This window comes from Gymnogyps californianus, chromosome 14, assembly GCF_018139145.2.
Source record: "Gymnogyps californianus isolate 813 chromosome 14, ASM1813914v2, whole genome shotgun sequence".
Classification (NCBI taxonomy): Eukaryota; Metazoa; Chordata; class Aves; order Accipitriformes; family Cathartidae; genus Gymnogyps; species Gymnogyps californianus.
Window position 1 is genome coordinate 1,330,004 of NC_059484.1, and position 19,331 is coordinate 1,349,334.

A 19,331-nucleotide genomic window follows, 5' to 3' on the forward strand; every position below is an offset into this window, starting at 1 on the left:
CATGGACAGGCAGGGAGATGGGGACATGGGGACATGGGGAGACAAACACACAGGGAAACAGGGAGACAGGGAGATGGGGAGACAGGGGGACAGGGACATGGGGAGACAGGGACACGGGGAGACGGGGACACAGGGACACAGGGAGACGGGGACATGGGGTAGATGGGGTCATGGGGAGCACTGGGGCCCATGTCCTTGGGCAGGGGAACATGGGGAGTGCTGGGGCACTGGGACACTGGGAACACTGGGGACCAAGTCCTTGTGCATGAGGACACATGGGGCACTGGTCCCAGGATGTGGTGACACGTGGGGCGCTGGGGTACTGGTTCTGGAGCACAGGGAGATGTGGGGTGCTGGGGCACTGGTCCTGGGGTGTGGGGTCATGTGGGGCAGTGGGACCTCAGCCCCCAGGCACAGGGACATGTGGGGTGCCACGTCATGTGGAGGATGCTGGTAGGACCCTGCCATGGGGACACGGGCGTGCTGCTGAGCAGTGGCATTTGGTGGAGGGCACCTGGAACCACGAGGGCTCCTCAGCCAGCCCTTGCCCCGTCTGTCCCCTGGTCCCTCTGTCCCTCTGTCCCCCTCCTATCCCCCTCTCATCCCCTTCAACTCTCACTTTTCTTTCTGTCCTACTTTTTCTCTGCCTGTGGTTCCTGCAGAGCTCGTGGCTCTCCCCGCTGTCCCTTTTGTCCCCTTCTTGCTCTTTCTCTGGCATTTTTGGGGGTCAGCTGCGTGTGTCCTGGTTCCCCTGATGCGTGTCGATGCGCAAGGCTGGGCTAGGGCTGTGTCACCGGGTCTGTTCTTCCCCTCCATGGCCCCTCTGCTGCAGGAGGGAGCCGGGAAAATGGAACGAGGGCCACCCAGCACCCACTTTGGTGGCAGGAAGGGGATGGCAGAGTGGGACAATGCAGGGCAGCCCCATCTACAGGGTGACATCAGCTTGTCAGTCCGACCAAGGTGATTGATCCTTGGGGATGTCTGGTCCTGGCAGGGTTGGGCAGGCAGGGTGCCCTGTGCTCCCGGGGTGCTGCAACGGGGCAGGGGCACACGTCACCGGGCTGGGAGCCAGCTGCCTCCTTCCTGCCCCACGCCTGGGGCATGTACAGCTCCACCTGCCCGCTGCGGTTCACAACTGCCTTTTGACGGCTGCCTTATATCTGCTTCCTCCTCCCCGCAGCGTGCCATTACGTGCCAGTGGCTGGAAATCACCCCGGCCTCGATGATGTCCCCCCGGGTGCTCGGCAGCGGTGGCAGCTGGCGGTCATCTCGTGCTCCCCACCTCCCGTCTGGCTGCTCGCACCACGGGGATGTGGGCAGGATGCAGGTGTGACGTGGAGGAGAAAGAGGACGGGTGCCAGCAGGGAGGGGGCTGGTGCCTGTCCTGCCGCAGTGACCCACGGTGCAGCCAGCCCTGCCTGTGGCATTTGTGCAAGACCCAGCTTGCGCAGAGGCCACCCCGCAGAGATGTCCTGGCTGGTGCCTTTGCCCGGCTCTGCTGCTGCCTGCGTCACCCTCCTGCTCGGCTGCGCCTGGCTCGGCTTGGCCACCCAATTCTCCCCAAGTAAGTGCCTTGGTGGGTCTGGGGGGGTGATGGGGCAGGGCAGGGAGGCCTTGCTGGGACACCCCGACATCGCATCCTGTGATACTTGGAGGGGATAGCTGGGTATCACAGTGAAAGCTCGGGGCACTGCTCTGCTGCTTCCCTGGGTGTCCACATTGAAAAGCTAAGTGAAGCCCTGAAACCCTGTCACCCGTCCCCTTTTGGCAGCAAAAATCAGGTTACTGCTCCTGTAACCTGAATTTCCCCTGTTCCCTGGATGCGGAGAGGTGGCAGAGGTTGCGGGAAACCTGTTGGATCTAACCGGGCCCCCCCAGGGCCGGGCGTCCCGGGTTCCACTTGGATGGAGCTTTTGGAGCCAGGGGTGACGTGCAGGAAAGCAGAGCCCAGCTGTGTTTTTTGAGCAAGCCAGAAAAGGGATTTGATCGGGAGTTGTTTGTCTGGTGTCCCAGGACCTTCCTGTTCTTCACTTTTGTTCTGAGCATGCAGCGAAAAGCCTCCGACCTCAGGAAGATGAGGAGGCGTGCGTGCTGCTGTGGGGGGCCGAGCCGGGGGCTGGCCGGGAGGAGGAGGAGGAGGCAGAAGCCCCGGTGGGAGAACATCTCCCATCCTGGCATGGGTGGCCATATCCCGACCCTGTCCTGGCGTGGGTTTCCCGTCTGCCCCTTTTGATCCCGTTGGGTTGTGGGGGACCCATGGTGCTGGGCTCGGTAGGAAAAGGGATGTCGGCAGAGCCGTGTGTCCCTGCAGCGGCACGCGGGAGCAGAGCCCGTCTGGGCTGCGGGCAGGGCACCCGGCTGGGCTGGCACCGCCGCGGTGGCACCGCCAGGCGAGTGGCGTGGACGGCACAGGATGTGGCACAGCCCCACGTGGCGAGGGTGGCAGGATGTTAAGGGCTCCCGTGTCCTGAGCTGCCCCTGCTGTGGGGCAGGGAGATGCCAGCTTCTGCATTTGCTGGCGGCTCTGCAGGGAGGGGTGACAGCTCCTGCATGGTCCCGAGCGGGAAGGGGCAGTGGGAGGGGGCTCTCGGCTGAGCCTGATGCCTTGTGTCCTCCACAGTGCGTGACAAAGGGCGAGTCTTGATCCCCCTCACTCCCCAAGAAGAAACCACGTGCCCCAGTGCCTCCGTGGAAGCTTTTCTCAACAGCACCCTCACCAACCGCCTCCTCCCTGCCCTCTGCTCTGTGGTCCTGCTCGTGGGGCTGCTGGCCAATGCTCTGGCCTGCTGGTCCTGGTGATAGACTTCAGGAGATGTTCCAGCACCCTCTTCCTGGCCAGCCTGGCCAGTGCTGACCTGCTCTTCGTCCTACTGCTGCCCTTCAAGATCTCCTACCGCCCCTTGGGCAATCACTGGCTCTTTGGGGACTACCTGTGCCGCACCATGGTGGCCTTCTTCTACGGGAATAGGTAGAGCGCCATCCTCTTCCTCACCTGCATTGGCCTGGAGCGCTACATCTCTGTGGTGCACCCATTCCTGCGGAAGGGCTCCACTTGGATGTGGGGCAAGTTCGGCGTCTGTGTGGGCATCTGGCTGGTGGTGGGGCTGGGCATGAGCCCTCTGCTTTTGTACCCCCAGACAAATCATATCTCGAGCCTGAACATCACAATGTGACATGATGTCCTAGGAAAGGATAAGCATGTGTTCCTCGTCTACTGTTTCCTCTCCCTGATGGGGCTGGACTTTGGCTTGCCCTTCATGCTCATGACCATCTCCTACAGCTGCATCCTGGCGTGGCTGCTGGCCAAGGGGAGATGCTATGGGCAGGTGGTGTGTGTCCTGGCCCTGGTCCTCCTGGTCTTCATCCTCTGCTTCACCCCAGCAACCTGCTGCTCTTCATCCACTACATGCTGGAGGCCACGGGGTGCCACAACGTCACCTACATCTGGTATGCCCTGGTCCTGGTGCTCGGTGCCTTCAACAACTGCTTCGATCCCTTCGTCTACTTCTACGCCTCCCTGGATTTTTGGGGCTGAGTCTGGGACGTAGGCAGCTGCTGCGTGGGGGGGCTCGAGACCTTGGTGGGGAGGGCCTCGGGGAAGGCAGCCTTGCCCCTGAGGTCCAGCGAGCAGAGCCAGCTGTAGGCAGGGTTCTAGGGGTTGCTGGGCTGTGTCCCCCTGCCCCGGGGAGGAGGGATCCTGCAGCTTGGTGCCCAGCACAAAGGGCCACGCTGTGCCAGGCTGGCAGCAGACTTGGGCAGAAAATCCCACCCTGGATCTGAGGTTCACTAGGATTTTGCCCCAGTTTTGCAGTTCCTCTGATGCTGCCGGTGCTGCCCCTGTCCCATGGGTCCCCCGGCTGGGTGCCTGGCCCTGGCACCCCATCTCCCCGCCTGCCAGACCCCGGCATCCCTCACGGCTCCTCCTGCAGTGACCAAACCCTCCAGAGTACAAATAAACCTTTATTTTTCCCTGCTAGTGGAAGGAACAGGTATAAATACCCCAGCTGAGCAGGAGCCGTCCTCCATCGCCAGGACTACGCGCCGGGCACACATGGCCAGCCCTGCTCTGGTTGACCCCTCCCAAAATATGCCACAGTAGATGCAAGAAGGGAAGTGGGGGATGACTTGGGTGTCCTGACCCTGGCCCACGGGCCCAGCGCTGGAGAGGGGACATCATGCTGTGTTCCCTCATGCTGGCAGGCACTGCATGCCCCCCTGCCTGACACCGTGCCATGCTGCTGAAACGTGCAGGCACCATGTTTCTGCTTTTATTTTCCCTTTTACTTGCTTCCCTCGGCGCTGGGCCTGATGACAGATGTGCCACCCATGAGCGAGAGCATATGTGGCAGCATCCCCAGCCCTCCCAAGAGGGGGTACCGCAGCTCAGCATCCTGGTCCCCACTAGTCCCTTGGTCCCCACCAGTCCCCTGGTCCCCACCGGTTCCCGTTCCCAGCCCAGCTCCAGGGTCAGGAGGAGGAGGAAGGTATGGGCTCCATGATGTGGGAGCATGGGGTACCCATCGTCGCTGCCACCAGGCGCGACTTGACCCCCAGGTCAGTGGCCGCCCCTTCGGCACGGCGGGTCACGTCACCGGCTGGCCTGGACCCGGTGGCTGGCCCTCATTCTTCCTGAGGATGACGCTGCTGAGCTCCTGGATGAGTTTGTTGTTGATGGGTGAGGGAGGCTGCATGTTCTTCTTCCTGGGGATCTCCAGGGAGGTCTCCGTGCTGGGATTGCTCCCCAGGGTGGCTGCCTGCTCCCAGTCCCTGGCCAGCGCCAGGGAAGGCTCCACGTTCCTCTCCAGAGAGGCCGTTTTGGTGGGTCTGAGCTCCTGGGCTGGAGCTTTGTCGCTCTCCAGGTTCAAGCCCCTTTCGAGGGACAGGGCTTTGGTGAAGGAGGGACCCACCACCCTCTGGGCCGGGCTGGCAGGCAGCGAGGAGCGCAGCGCCGTGGCCGGGGGCTGCTCGGGGAAGAGGGCTGGCTTCTTGGACCTGTCCACAGGGGGCACGGCTGACAGGTCTGCCAGCAGCCCCGGCCCCAGCTCCAGCGCAGCCAGCTCGGAGAAGTTGCCCACCTCCTCGTAGACAGGATCGGCGTCCGCCTCCTTCTCCTGCTGCTCCTCCAGGGAGTCCTGGTGCATCTTCATGGGCTGGGGAGGGCGGGGGGTCGGGGTGAGGGGCACTGTCCGCACTGCTCGGCTGTACCCCTCCATCCCCCCCTCACCTTACCCTCCCTGCACTCGGGCGCTGCCCAAGGACCCTTGCCCCCTCACCGTGGGGCTGATGCCTGCAAGGGACCCACCCTCCATCAGGTCTCTTGGCTCAGGCACTGTTGCCCTTTCTTCCCCCATCGCTGATGGAGGGTGAGCATTTTGGTCCCTGCCGAGGCATGGTCCATGCCACCAGGCTGTAGCACCAGCTCAGCATCCCTTGGCAGAGGTGGTCTGGGATGGGGAGGGCAGATGGATGCCCATGCAGAACACAAAGCCAGGAGAGGTAAGGTCCAGCCGGGTGGTCCCCGTGGAAATAACCTGATGGTGAGGAGAACCCAAACCTATTTCCTCGCATTTCTTATGTTGGTCCCCTCTGGGCAATGCACACCCAATGGGAGAGGCTCTGTGAACTGGGCTGGACTGTTGGTCTTGCTTGCATACACCGGGACCATGCAGGGACCCCCACCCCCGGGTGTGGGACACACAGAGCAATGGGCACCCTCTCCTCTGCCACACAGCGTGGGCAGGATGGCCTGGGCATGTCTCTGAGTGCAGGTGGGATGCTGCAGGCGAGCCCTTGCTGCCGTAGCCAGGAGGCACGGTGCAAAGCCAGCAATGGACGTGCTCCACGTATGCGAGTACTTACAAAGAACATGGACAAAGTCCTTCGCGTGTGCAGGCGGCGCTAGAAACAGAGGAGACGGGCAGAGGTAAGCAAGTGATAGCGCGGAGCAGGATCACGGATGCCTCGGCAGGCAGAGGACGGGCAGTGGGGTGCAGCACCCCATGTGCCCTCACAGGGCCCTGCACGCACGGAGAGCTGCCACGGACACGAGCACAGCACGCAGCACGCACACACCGCCGAGCACAGGGACACACACCCAAAGCATCCATCGGTGCCAGGCAGCGTGCACCCGCCTCCGGGGCCCTGGGGTGGGCGCATGGTCTCGGGACGGATGCCTGGACCTGGGTGGGTGCAGGAGCACCCGTGGGCAGGGGTAGCTGCGGGGGCTTTACCAGGGTCTGGTTGGCGGAGAGCATGGTGGCGTCGGTGCTGTCCCCGTGCAGGGGCACCAGTGGCATGGTGCCGAACTTCTGCTTGGCGAGGTCGGAGGAGGAGCGCCGGCGCATGATCACGGGGCGCAGGTCATCGTGCTGTGCACAAGGAGAGGGCATGGAGGGGGGTTCATGCCAGGCTGCCCTGCCAGCCCCCTCCTGTCCCGGCCCAGCCCAGCTGGGTGGCAAGGCCAGCCTGCACCCACCTGAGCCTTGAGGATGCTGGTGGTCCAGTCCCACAGCTCAGCCTGCCCCGAGCACACCAGGTACCTGCAGAGGAGTCAGCTGAGAAGCTGCCAGGGAGCAGGGCCAGTGGGGCCCACGTCCCCTTGTCACCTTGCCTGTGAGCCCGGGGCTGTCAGGCACAACTGTGCCCAGTGGGGCTGCACCTCTGAAACTCTGCACGCCCAAATCGCTGCTTCAGGGCAAGGCGAGAGCTCGCTGGGCACCCATGAGGCCCCTCGGCTCAGCTGTCCTTGCTGCCCTTAGAAGAACATCTCAGCCCCATGTCAGGGGCAGGCGACATGCTCAGCTGCTGCCCCAGCATCGGCAGTGTCAGGGCAATGGGGACAGGATCAGCAGGATGCACGGGTGTGCCCGGTGGTGCCAGGGAGGCCAGGGCAGGGAGCCCAGCTTGGTGCAGGGTGCAGGGTGCAGGAGCACCCGGTGTTGGGTGCGTGGGGACACAGAGCAGTGTTGGGTGAAGGCTGGCAAGGCAGCACAGCCGTGCAGGTGACACGCACACCTGGGCAGGGTGGGCAGGTCCCTCTGGAGCCTGGTGCTGGGTGCTTGGAAGACGCATCTCCCAGGGGTGCTGGTGTGTATGGGGAGGTAGGAAGAGTGTGTGGTATGGAGGTGGATTGCCCCTGGCCCTGGCCCCCACCTTGTGCCAGGGAGCATGTGGCCCCACCACTCTGTCCCTCGAGTGCCCCAGCCAGGCACCAGCTCTGCCCCGACCCCCAGGGCCCTGTAGCACTGCTCCTGGCTGTCCCACTCCCACTAAAACTGGGGACAGATCTCAACATCACCCCAGCCCCAGGACGGCAGGGGCAGATACTCACAGCTGCTGCTTGTCCAGGGTCAGCGTGAAACCCCACCTGGGGAAAGGAAGAGAGAGGCTGTGGGGCAGCATCGCCAAGCTCAGACACAGCCCAGGGTCTGTGGGCAGCAGGGTGGGGGGCTGAGCTCGCCCCACGGGCCCAGGCTTGTCACAGCTTTGGGTGCCGGTGGGGCTTGGCATGCTCCTAGCAGCTGGGTTCGTGTGCCGGGTGCAGGGACCGAGGGATGCATGCACCAGGGCCATGGGCAGGGAAGGTCCCACTTACTGGGCTGGTGGCTTCAGTTTCTTCCTAATGCCCATGTAAACCTTGGCGGCATCCAGGGGCCACTCGCGCTCTGGCTTGGCACTCTGGGGAAGGAGATCCATCAGGTCAGCCCAGCTTGGTGCCAGCCTCCCTGCCAGGAGGACAGCCACCACTGTGCCACCGCGGTCCCCAGGCTCCCCCTCCCCGCCTCTCCTCCCGCCCTTGGGGCGCAGGTCCATCCCCACAGCATCCCTTGGGTACCCTCTTCTCCTTGAGCAGCAGCAGCCTCCGGTCCCGGATGACAAAGTAGCGCTCCTGAAACTTGTTGCCCAGCAGCTTGGGGGGCTCCTCGCGACATTTCAGCAGCCCGCACTTGGGGGTCTCACGCTTGACGCCTGCCCAGTGGGGGGAGACGGGGGTCAGGGGGGCTGGGAGTACATGATAGTGTCTGGGGTATTGCAGGGGGATCCCACTGTGGGTCTCAGGGATGTGGCCCTGATGGCTCCAGGGCAGTGGCCAGGGCAAGGGGAAGCTCAGGCAGAGCTGTCCTCCTCTGGGGACACCCCTAGGGGCTGGGACCCTTTGTGATTGCCTTACCTGTGAAGAGACAGCTGCCCTCGCCAATGGGGACCTTCCTCACCAGTAGGTACGCGGTGCTGGGCTCTGGGAGCTTGCACCACTGCAAAGCTTGCTCCAGCACCTTCTCCTTGGGGTGCAGGGGCCGCTCTGGGGAGGCAGGGACACTCTCACCACTGTGTTCCCTTCCCTGTGCCAGTCCCCGTTCCCCTGCCACCGGCAGCAAGCCGCCACCCTGTACTCCGCACCTCCTCCTCACCAGCCCGGCCATGCTGAGAGCATCCCCCCGAGCCATCCCCACCGTGCTCACCCAGTTCCCCGTTCTCCAGGGCCTCGAAGGTCAGCCAGATGTCCAGGCTGGCCGCCACGTTGCGCATCTCCAGCACCTGGTTGGTGAGCTCCTCCGCCGTCATCGTGGGGGACACCTGGGGCCGGACACACGGGGAGCTGCGGTGGGTGGTGGCAGGATGGGTCCCAGGGACAGGCTGTGCCAGGAGCCTGCATCCCTCCTCGCTTCCTCTGGCACGGCCCTCCTTTGGGACTTACCTTCAGGGTGACGCAGCAGTCGGGCAGCTTCTGCTCCAGGTAAACCTCGATGATGAGGTCCCCTGCCTGCGAGAGCTGGGGGAAGAGCGGGTGGCATTGGTGCCATGCTGGCATGGGTGCTGTGCACATTCCCTCTCCCCAGGGGCTGGCGATGGTGTCCCAGGGAGCTGGAGCTGCATCTCCCCTGGGCAGGAGCCTCAAGGTGATGGGCACAGGGGAGAGAAGTGGGGGAAGGTCTTTCCCCAGATATCTGGTGTGGGACAGCGGGGATCCAGGATGGGCAGCTGGGAGTGCCCCCATCCTCCAGGCAGTCCCACCAACCCAGGGGTCCTTGACGTGATGGGGGCCGGCAAGCACATCCCTAGTACCTGGGTGTCCTTCCACGTGGTGATCAGACTGTTCTCCAGATCCATCTGGGATACCTGGTCCTCATCAATCTGCCGGAGGAAGGGTGCACAGGTGGGAAGGGAAACACATGGAGTCAATGTGGAGTGGGATATGGCTTGAGGACACGTGGCCAGGATGGAGGGATGCAGGGGGAGGCAGAGGTGGGCAGTATGGGGGGATACAAGGGGAGACAGACAGAGCCAGCATGGAGGGGGCTGGCAGGGAGCTTACGTTAAAGATGCTGACATAGTTGTCAATGAGGTCTTCCATCACCTTGACCTCGTGCTCCCCTTTGCCATCGGTCTGGAAGAGGCTGGGTGCGAAGAGCAGCGACAGGTTCTTGGTGCTCATCTGGTTGAGGTCCGCGCATTTCTGCACCCTGGGACAAGGAGGACAGAGGTGAGGGGCTGGTCCCACTCTGGATGGGGTTTCAGCCCCAGCCACCCTCCTCTGCCTCACACAAACTCTTCTGAAAAACAGCCCATTTTCCCCCAGCTTCCCAGCAGTGGGAACTTCAAGCCAGGCAGTTCCTGTTTCGAGGACTTCCAGCTGCCATCAAACCAGACAACAGCCCCACCTCATACTCTGAGTCGGGGATGGGAATTTGGTTTTTTCCCTCTTTTTTGGGGACTGGGTGATGTTTATGTCCTACAGGGGGGTATCCCCTACTCTGAAACCTCCTGTCGCTCCGCCTTGCTGCAGGACAACTTTGGGAACGTTTGAGGTGTCCCAGAGTAGCATGCTCCAGCACACCCCAGCACCAGCTGGGGGGCTGCTGGGGCAGGGCACAGGCACTGGGCTCATCCTGGCTTGCAGGGATGGGAGCCAGCACTCCCTGGGCAGTGGGGAGACCCCATGCTACTGGCTGGCCTCGGGGACCCTGGCTGGACCAGGGGACCCTGCAGGGAGGTGGCCCACTGACCGGTAGAGGTGCCCGATGAGCGCAGCCAGGGTCTTGTGGTTAAGGCGAGGCAGGCGATGAATGAGCTCCTTGTACCGCTCCAAGCGCTGGGGCTTCGAGGAGATTTCTGGAGGGAGGAAAACGAGTCATGGACCATTGCTGAATCCAGCAGATCCAGAGCTGACTTGGCATCAGGGCTGGCACCAGGACCCTGCCCTGAGGGACACTGGCCCCAGGGGTCCCTGGCAGGCAGCCCAGCATGGGAGCAGGAATGGGGTGAAGGAGGTACCTGCAGCCTCCTTCCACTGTGGGTGCAGCTCCTGGGTGAAGACGGGGTCTTCCAGCTCACGGAAGAACCTCTTCAGCACGTCGGTGACGTCCTCAATGAAGTTGTCGTTGATGCGCAGCTTGACATTGCGGGCGTCCCGCCGAAACTCCTCCATCAGTACCTTGATCCGGGACTTGGCTCCGTTCTTGCGGTAAATCCCCTCGTGCCGCAGCCCTGGGGCAGGGACATGGGGTCATGGGGGCCCAATCTGGCCCAGAGAATCCCCAATGGGGCAGGTGCCCCAAGAGCGGTGCCTCCTGCCTGGACCCATTGGCCACCCCACGTGTGCCAGAGGATGCTCCAGCCATGCCGCTGCCGCGCTGGGCTCACCGTACTGTGTGATGAAGGCGATGCAGCTGTCCACGATGATGGGGATGTCCCCCCGGCTCAGCTGCTGGTCCCGCAGCGCATTACCCCGGCCTCCCGCCGACGCCTGGATGTCGGTGTACCATGCCGCCGAGTCTGCTCGTGACAAGCCCTGCAGGTAAAATGTCCTGAGAACAACAAGGGCAGAAAAGAGGGAATGAAGGTTGCCGGCGGGGGCAAGTTATCCCCTCCTGCCCATGTGCACAGCCTGGCTCCAGGACAGGGAATAAGGCACGGCCAGGCTGAGCCGAGCAACATCCTATCCCAGCGAGAGACCCCGGGCTGGGGTGACCTCTGTAAGTGCCTTGGCCACAGCCCTGCTGTCCCAGTAGCATCCCCACCACGGGTTTGGGATCAGCATCGACCCACGCATGAGTGCCTTTGCCCCTGGCAGCCTGCTGAGGTTGCTTGGCTCATTCCCCAATCATTCCTGCCACCAGGACTCACCTCCCCATCTCCACCAGGATCAGCAGCTCCTTCTTCTCTGGGGTCTCCGCAGGGGGAACCAGACCTGCATTGGGGTGAGAAGTAGAGGGGTCAGAGCCATGCACGGCCACCCACCACATGGTGCCTGTCCCGGGCTGCAGCACGGCACTCACGGAGCTCCTGCAGCCGCCGGAGGTTGATGCTGTCCTCAGCCCCGTCGTCCTCGGCGGGGCAGATGAAGAGGTGGGCTTTCTGCAGGATGAAGAAGGCCTGCTGCCACCGCTCGGGGTTGAGCATGCACTTGTAACGCAGCTGGCCCACGCGCTGGAACTCGTAGCCCAGCAGGCAGTGGCAGCTCACGGGCGTGAACCACTGCAGGACAGAGCAAGAGACGAGCCGGGTAAAGACAGGGCTCGGCCCCGAGCGCAGACCCCCACGAGGATGGGAGCCCCTGCAAAGGGAAGGAGGGTGCTTGCCACAGAGGATGAAGAGCATGGGGAGCTGGGAGGAATCACAACGGGGAAGTGGGGAACAGAGCCCAGAGACCCACCAGCAGCACGGGGTGCTGGGGCTGGCTCACCTTGCCAATGGCGCTGGCCCAGGCTTGCAGCGTCTCAGGCCCATCGGTTCCCAGCTGCTGCACTTTTTCCCCGGTGAGGAAGAGCTCGAGGGTGAAGCGAAACCTGCAGAGGACGAACCAGCCCATCAGGGCAGCCCCCTACCCCAAACCTGCACCCAGAGCCAGACCAGACCGTTGCACCAAGCAGGGAGCAATGCCTGTCCCTGCTCTCTGCGTGCCCACAGGCTCTCTGAGCAGGCAGTGGGGGCACGGCTGGGGGTACCTTTCAGTGGGGCCGGGGCTGGCGAGCGCCTGGGCTCTGTTGACACCCAGGGAGATGAGGTCCCCGCTCTCAATGTGGCCCAGGGGCTCAGTGCATTTCTCCGTCTCGAAGAAGAGCAGGGCTCTCTCCAGGGAGCACCACGTGCGCTGGAAGTCTGAGGGACCGGGGAGTCAGCAGCACCGGGGTGGGCACCCCGCCGGCTGCCCTCCCATGCTCCCCACGCTTACCCTCTTTGCTCTTCCTGGCACCTGGGAGCTTGGGGGGGCTGTGGCCCGGTACAGGTACCCGCTGTGTGTCACCGGCTGCGTGATCTCGTTGTAGACGCCCTCCGGACCCGGTTCCCTTGCGCGGGGGCTCCCTGTGGGGAACAGCGCTGAAAGCGGGGCGGGAGCAGGCACCCACCAAAGCGTGGGTACGGGAGGGGCAGGGAGACCCCACTCATGCAGGTGTAGGCAAGGGGGTGTGCCAGGCATGGGGTTCCCTGAAAAGGGGCTCCAGAGGAACCCGCTGCCTTGCCCCATCCCAAAAGAGGGGTGCAGTGCGGCAGGCGGGTCCCCCAAGGAGCCACAGCACTTGATGCCCTGGCTGTCCCCAGCCTTGGGGCGTGCTGTGGGGGGCAGCGGCAGTGGCAAGGAGGAAGCCCCCCCCTCACAGCCAGATGGGGCTCAAGGGTCCTGGTTACCTGAACTGTTTCTGGGCCTTTTGCTCTCCGATCCCCACCAAAGGTCGGCCCCTGGGGCCACCTCGCAGGCGACAGGGTCAGCCGCCAGCCCAGCCTCCGAGGACGCGAAGAACTGCAGGATGGTCTTGAGCAGGGCTGGTCCTGCCACCGCAGTGCACAGTGCCTGGGATGAGACAGGTGCCTGTAGGGACCACGTCCTGGCTCACGGAGACCCCCAGCCTGCTGCCAGGGGTGCTCGAAGGCAGGCAAAGTGGAGCACAACCTCCCACCTGAGCCCCTAGAACTGCCTGGCACGAGGGTGCGGGCGCATGCAGCCAAGCAGGAGGTGTTGGCATCTCAGACCCAGAGGTCTGGGATGGTTCCCAGCATCCCAGCATCCTGCCTGCACCCTGAGGTGGCCCCTACCTGGAGCACGTCCTCCTGAGTGGCATAGTGGGGATGGGGCAGGCGGTACCGTCCCTCTCGGTACTTGCGGGAGATGAAGTCCCGTCTCTGCTCGGTGCTGGCATCTGGGTAGAGGGCCTCAGCAGCGGGGAGGCGAGCGGCCCAAAATCGGTTGGCTCGGTCATTTCCCAGGACGATGAAGAGCTGCAGGAGAGTCCTGTGGTCATGGCGAGCACCAGGGCCAGCCAGGAGGAGCAGGATGCCTGGCGTCCCTGCATCCCGGGGGAGACCGTGGGGCTGCTGCCCTGCCCAGAGAAGCAGCCTGGCCCCTGAGCATGCCATGCCAGCCCCAGCGCCCTGCCCTGAGTGCCTCTACCTGCACGATTTCATTGGACCAGATGCTGGTGTCAAGCTTCAGACTTTGGACCTTGGAAATGTTGGAGCCCAGGCTGCGGTGCTGCCCTGCGGGGAGCAGGAGAGTGAGCACCCCTTGATCCTGCCAGGGGAACCAGTACCCAAGTTGCACCCATACTCCAGCCAGCACCCTGCCTGCCCAGGCAGGCCCAGCCCACACCTACCAGGACCCCCATGTGCCCCCCAGGGAGATGTACTGGCCTGCACACTGCTTGCAGATGACCACGCACAGGTTGATGGATGCCCAGTCGGGACTTGGAGCCCAGCAGTCCGCACAGTATTTGTTGGCTTTGTTGGACCAGATCTTCTCTGCCACCTCATAGTCGTAGAGCATCTCGGCTATGGCCTCCTGCAGGGCCTCCATCCACTCCCGCTTCTCCCGCTCCGACTCTGCCACGAAGCTATAAGCACCAGCACAGACAAAACTCAGGGGCTTGGAGCAACCAGCACCTGGGTCCAGCGCCCGGCTGCTCCCCCCACCTCATCCCACCCAGACACCTGGCATACCTGAATATTTTGAAGGGGGTGATGAGCTCAAAGCCGCGGTTCTTGGCTTCGCGGATGGTGGAGCCACGCATCTCAATCAAGCAGATGCCAATGCCCATTTTAAAGAACTGCAATTCAGAGTGACACTGGTGTTGGCTCTGCAGCGCTGTGGCCACGGTGGACACACCACCCCAGACATGCCTGTGATGCTGGGGCTGGAGCCAGGGAGCTGTGTCCGGCACCCCCAGCATCCCATCCCTGCTTTGCCTGGACAAGCCAGACCCAGTATCTTGCCACATCTCTCAGCCATCTCATGTGGGCTGACATAAAGCATCCTGCAAACATGTTATGCCTTAAAGTGAAAGGCAAGTTCTGCCCACAGCCCCTGAAACCTGGCCATTCAAGTCCCTCTGTTTTGGGGATTTGAGTCCACACTGAGTCAGGCACCCTCATATAGCAAGTGTTAACTTGAGCAAAACCCACAGAGGCTTGATGCTGCTTAGTGCATGCCAGGCAAACTGGAAATGAGGTGACTGGAAAAAAAAAAGGGGTGCCGAGAAAATTCAGCAGGCAGGAGTTGGGGAGTTCTGTGGGCAGCAGGCAGGGTGTGACGGGCCGGCAGAGACCTGCTGCCTCCCGTGGGCCAAGCCCGTGTTGCAGCAGGTATGTTTGCTCGTGATTTCGTGGTCATTGATCCCCCTGTCCTGTGATGGATTGGGACGCTTTGGTGCGACTAAGACCTAAGTGCCTGGCAGAGATGAAGATAATTTGGTGATAGCAAGGAGACTGGGAGGGGTCCACTCCTGGTACCTGCTGCATCTCCAAGCCCAGGCTCCCACTACTGCTGCCCTGTGCAGGATCTCCAGCTTCCTGCTCTGCCATTCCCTTTCTCCTGCCCGTCCTTTTCCTCTCTGCTTTCCCTTTGGCACAGCCCCTGGCTAAGCTCCCTCCATCCCTCCATCGCTCTCATCCCATCTGCCATTGGCACAGCCCTCTGTGCCAGCGGGGTGTCTGGTCCGGCCACGAACCTGCTCGCTCTTGTACAGCCACATCTCGGGCAGGCTCAGGGCTGCGAACACCTTGGACTTCTGGCCCTTCAGCTCCAGGGTGCCTGACTTCTGGCAGTGAGCGGTGTTGGCGGGCCGGGGCCGGGACCCCAGCAGGCGCTGGTCTGTCACTTTCTGCTGCAGTGTGGAGCACCACTCATTCCGCTGGGCTGGGGACCAAGCATGAGGGAGCGGGTCTGAGCCCTTCCCAACAGCCCTGGCATCCATGCAGAGGACCCGGCAGGCATGGCAGGGCAGAGTTCCCCTCGTTCATTGTGGCCGGATGTTTTGGGGATGGGGTGAGAGCTGCCTCTGGGATGCTCTGGCTGGAGGAGGGAGGCGGGGGTGATTCCTTGGGGACTGGCGGGCCCTGACCCGGGTTTTCGCTTACCCTCATTCTCAGCGCGGAAGACGAAGATCCGGTGGCTGGTGAAGACCTGGAACTTGTTGTCCTTGGTGGAGCGAGCCATCTCGATCACGGACAGCGGGATCACTCCCTTGGGGTAGGGCTCCTGGAACGAGCCCCAGGCAGGGTTACCCCCCTTTGCCCTTCCTGCGGGCCACCTCCACAACCCGGCCACCCCAGCACCTGCCTTGCCGGGCATGCTGGCACCATAACCATAGGGGTAAGGGGATGTGGCAGGGATGCCTGCAAGCTCTTGCAATAGTGGCTGCTCCGGGGCCATGCATGCTACCTGCTTCTGCATGGGTGCCACGGATGTGGGGCCAGCCCAGCCAGCTGTGCTGTGGGACTGGGGCAGCAGTGCCTGTCACCCCAGGTGGTGTGGCAGCCACCAGCACCCTGCAGCAGGCCTAACGGGGCCATGCAGAGCCCCCACGGAAGGACAAGAGGATGTAGGACAGGAAAGGGTTGTTGACTCATCCCACGCACCTAACCCACAGTGCCAACACCCACAGCAAGAAAAGCTCCTCTATGCAGCACATCCTCCACATCCCCCAGGTGCTGGGCTGGGTGCTGCCTCGTAGCACAGCCTGAGGGACACCAGCAGCCGGGCAGGAGCTGAGGATTCAGGTAAGGATGGGTCCGTGGCTGGGACCCAGAGATCCCCCATTTGCAGTCTGCCCCAGGGCTTGTGAGCCAGCAGGACCCTCCTCGCCTGCTCCCTGTTGGCAGAGGGACCCTTGCTACCCTGGGCTTCCTACGGTGTGAGGCTGTGTTCAGAGCCCCCAGGCACAAGTGCCACGGCTGCTCCACCCTGGCGATGGTAAAGCAGTGCTGGTTCCTTACAGAAGGACAAGGGGAGGCAAAGGGGATACGGCAGCTCACGTGGTGTCAAGGCACCCTGCTTAAGCGGCACGATGCAGCCTCCCCACCCTGCCTGCAGGAGCCCCTTCCTACCTTCTCACTGCTGAAGTACATCAGGTTCTTCCCGTCGAAACGGACGTAACGCCTCTGGAAGACATAGTTCCTGTTGGGATGGCAGAAAAATGGGGCTGTTGGGAAGGGGACGATCCCCCTGAGGACCCCACATCTGCACACAGACCCCCCCCTTCTCCCAAGGATGGCTGCACAGAGACCCTTGCAGCACAGCTGGGGCAACCAAGAGGGTCCTCCTCCGCAGGAGGAGGAGGTCTGGCTGCCCCAGTAGCCTGGTGACTGGTGTGCCCACCTCACCAGCCTTGCCCAAGGGGGCTTTACTATGGGGACTGTCCCACGGGTGGGCACATACCCCTGTGGGGAGAGCTTGTCCAGCCAGCCGCTGAGCATGGTGGGTCGGGGCTCGGAGAGCGACGTGAAGCTGGCATAAGGGGAGATGGTGAGGTCATCCAGGACCTCATCTGGGTAGAGATGGGCTGGCAGGCTGAACGGGGTGCCCTCGGCCCGTGGTGCCTCCACAGTGGAGTACCCCTCTGTGTCGTTCTGGACGATGCGGTCGATGAGCCGGGACCGGGTCTCCTCATCCTCACTCCTTCCCTCGCTGCTGCTGCACTCGCTGCTCGTCCTGTGAGAAATGGGGCTGTGAGGGAGCCCGGCTGCAGCAGCACCGCTGCTTACTGTGCGGGGTCCCGGTCTATGCCATCCCATTTGGGGATGTCTCGCACTGCTCCTGGCCCCGTCCTGAGCTCCTCAGGGCACCCAGTGACGTGGGTGTTTGCATCTCCATGAGCAGGGTGGGGCAAAGGCTCAGCGCTTATGAGCCCCATGGCCACCAGCAGCCCAAGGCTCAGCCAGTCCTACAGGATGGCAAGCCTGGGGGTAGCTGGCAAAATGGGCTTCCCCACCTCTGGGGTAATACCGCACAGGCCACCACACATCTCCAAACCCCTGGCATCACCTCTTTCCCTTCTTCCCTCCACAGGCAGCAAACCGAAGCCAGGCAGCTCCCCAGTCCCACGTCCTGCTCCCTGCTCTACACCCACCCCAGCTACCTCCTCACCAGGGGTCTCAGCCTGCCCTCTCCCTTTACCCCTCCAGTGTTCACGGCACCGGGAAGGTCCTTCTGCCGTGACACCCTCCCGCCTGCTCTTGTGTCTAGCCAAAATGTTTCGCAAAGGGATTGGGATGGACAGATGGGCCGGTGGAGCTCCTGCATCCATCTCCTTTTCTTGGGTAGCGATGCTAAAACCGCCAGCCAGGCCTGGTGAGACTATCCAGCCATAACAATAAAAGGAAATTATAAAAATAAACTGCTAAGCCTGCCCCTTCCCCTCAGCCCTCTCAGCCAGACATTTTTCTTTCCCTGAAAAGGAAATGTGCTGGAAAATGTCTGACGGTCCCAGGAGCTCACAGGGGAGCTGCCCAGGTGCAATGGTGACGGGCAGGAAGAGAGTCACAGCAGCCGGGACACCCCAGCACCAGCAGGAGAGCACCCGTGCCACTGGGTCACTCGTGGCATCCAGTGCCAGGATGAAGAGAAGGCTCCAAGAAAGGCAGCGAGGACGATCCAAGCCCTGTCACAGCTTCTGTCTGAGGAGCACCTGAGCAAGCTGGGCATCTCCGGGGGAAAGGGTGAGTGATGGGGGCAGGTTTCTGAAGTTGTGAGCAGCATGAGGAGGGCAGAAAGGCATCTCCTGGCCACCACTGCTTCAGTCACAGGAGCTGGGTGACATCAGATAAAGCCAGCAGGAGCAAGGTGCAGAACCACACGGGAAAGGAGCGGCTGACCTGTGGGACTCCTCGCCATGGGATGTTGTAGAAGGAGAAATTTGTGGAGGAGAAACCCACTGGGGGGTACTGAATATGAGAAACCACCTCCAGCACAAGTCCATGTGCTAGAAATGGTTTTGGATGAGGAGAATGACCCCAAACACCTCCCCTCATCATAAATTCTCCAAACACCTGGTTTTGAGCACTGCGTCATCGTAGGAGCCAAGGCAGCGCATGGACCAGTGCCTTGACCCTCGACAGGCACCTTAGGAGGCCGTCGGACATCAGATGTCCCTGAACCGTGTGGGACAGAAGCAAGACCTGAAGTCTGGCTGGGAGGATGTTGGGCTGGAGCCACCGAGGCTAGGGGTTGGCTCCAGAGAAGTGGGATGGTGTATGGGGCTGAGGAGGTGGGTGGAAAGGGAAAATGCCCTATTTGGCTCCAGTGTCTGCAAGAAAGACGAGAAATGGCCATGGGTGGCTTGGAGGCTCAGAGCACAACAAAAATTGCTGTTTAATTAGCATAACAGAGCCTTGGCAGGGTGATTCATCTGGCTGGAGTCCCAGGCAAGTGTCCAGCTTCTTCAGGAGGGACTGGCCAGGGAGTGGGGTGGCTGGAGGACTCTGTACATCATAGGCGGACATCAGCCTTGAGTGCCAGAGCTGAGTGGGAGACAGACCTGCTGAATGGGTCAGGGCAAGAGAAAAAGGGGAAAAATCCATGACAGCCCCTTCCAGAGCCATGATTTACAGCCACTGAAACCACGAAGAGCTGGAGGACAAGCAGCATCTGGCAGGGACAAGCAAAAGCCCGTGGCCCAGCTGGAGTGGGGTCTCTCAGCATCCCAGGAGCATGCCAAGACCAGGCCAACTCCCAGCTCTGCCCTAGAGGACAGGGTCGGTGGAGGAAGCCTCCAAGCAACAAGTCTGCAAAGGCCAAGTCATCTCCTTTTTCAGCTGGTGTCAGGCAGTGAAGACAACTAACCTTAGGACCAAATGACTCCCCAGGGCAAGGAGAGGGTATTTCCAGGTCAGCTGAGCCTGGAGGGTGATGCCTGAGGTGCACCGAGTTGGGGCAGTCTCAGCCTGTCAGTGCTGACATAGGAGAGCTGGTGGAGGATGGAGGATGGGTGATGGAAGAAAGGGTTCTGCTGGTGGTGAGGGGACCAAGGAGCTGCTGATGGATCTGGTGACTTCAACTGGGGGTCATGGGCCAGACAATCAACCTGCAAGTTGGCTCCTGGAGGTAGGTAGGAGATAAGGAA

The 19,331-nt window shown here is 62.3% G+C and overlaps 1 protein-coding gene and 1 pseudogene across 1 annotated transcript; one reads left to right on the forward strand and one right to left on the reverse strand.

The window, feature by feature from the left end:
• Window positions 1–1,467: 1,467 nt before the first annotated feature.
• On the forward strand, window positions 1,468–3,643 carry LOC127021789 (proteinase-activated receptor 3-like; annotated as a pseudogene).
• A 798-nt stretch (window positions 3,644–4,441) lies between these two features.
• ARAP3 (ArfGAP with RhoGAP domain, ankyrin repeat and PH domain 3) lies at window positions 4,442–17,123 on the reverse strand. Its single transcript, XM_050905596.1, is given in 31 exon segments — window positions 4,442–5,150; window positions 5,860–5,898; window positions 6,231–6,368; window positions 6,476–6,539; window positions 7,331–7,366; window positions 7,595–7,677; window positions 7,835–7,968; window positions 8,171–8,299; window positions 8,460–8,574; window positions 8,696–8,770; window positions 9,064–9,132; window positions 9,314–9,461; window positions 10,005–10,110; window positions 10,273–10,485; window positions 10,642–10,805; window positions 11,125–11,188; window positions 11,277–11,475; window positions 11,684–11,786; window positions 11,946–12,099; window positions 12,173–12,205; window positions 12,208–12,303; window positions 12,628–12,790; window positions 13,033–13,215; window positions 13,388–13,473; window positions 13,627–13,826; window positions 13,933–14,039; window positions 14,940–15,127; window positions 15,349–15,469; window positions 16,318–16,387; window positions 16,649–16,921; window positions 16,975–17,123. Coding segments are annotated over 31 exon segments (4,269 nt in total). The 3' UTR covers window positions 4,442–4,583.
• Window positions 17,124–19,331: the final 2,208 nt, after the last annotated feature.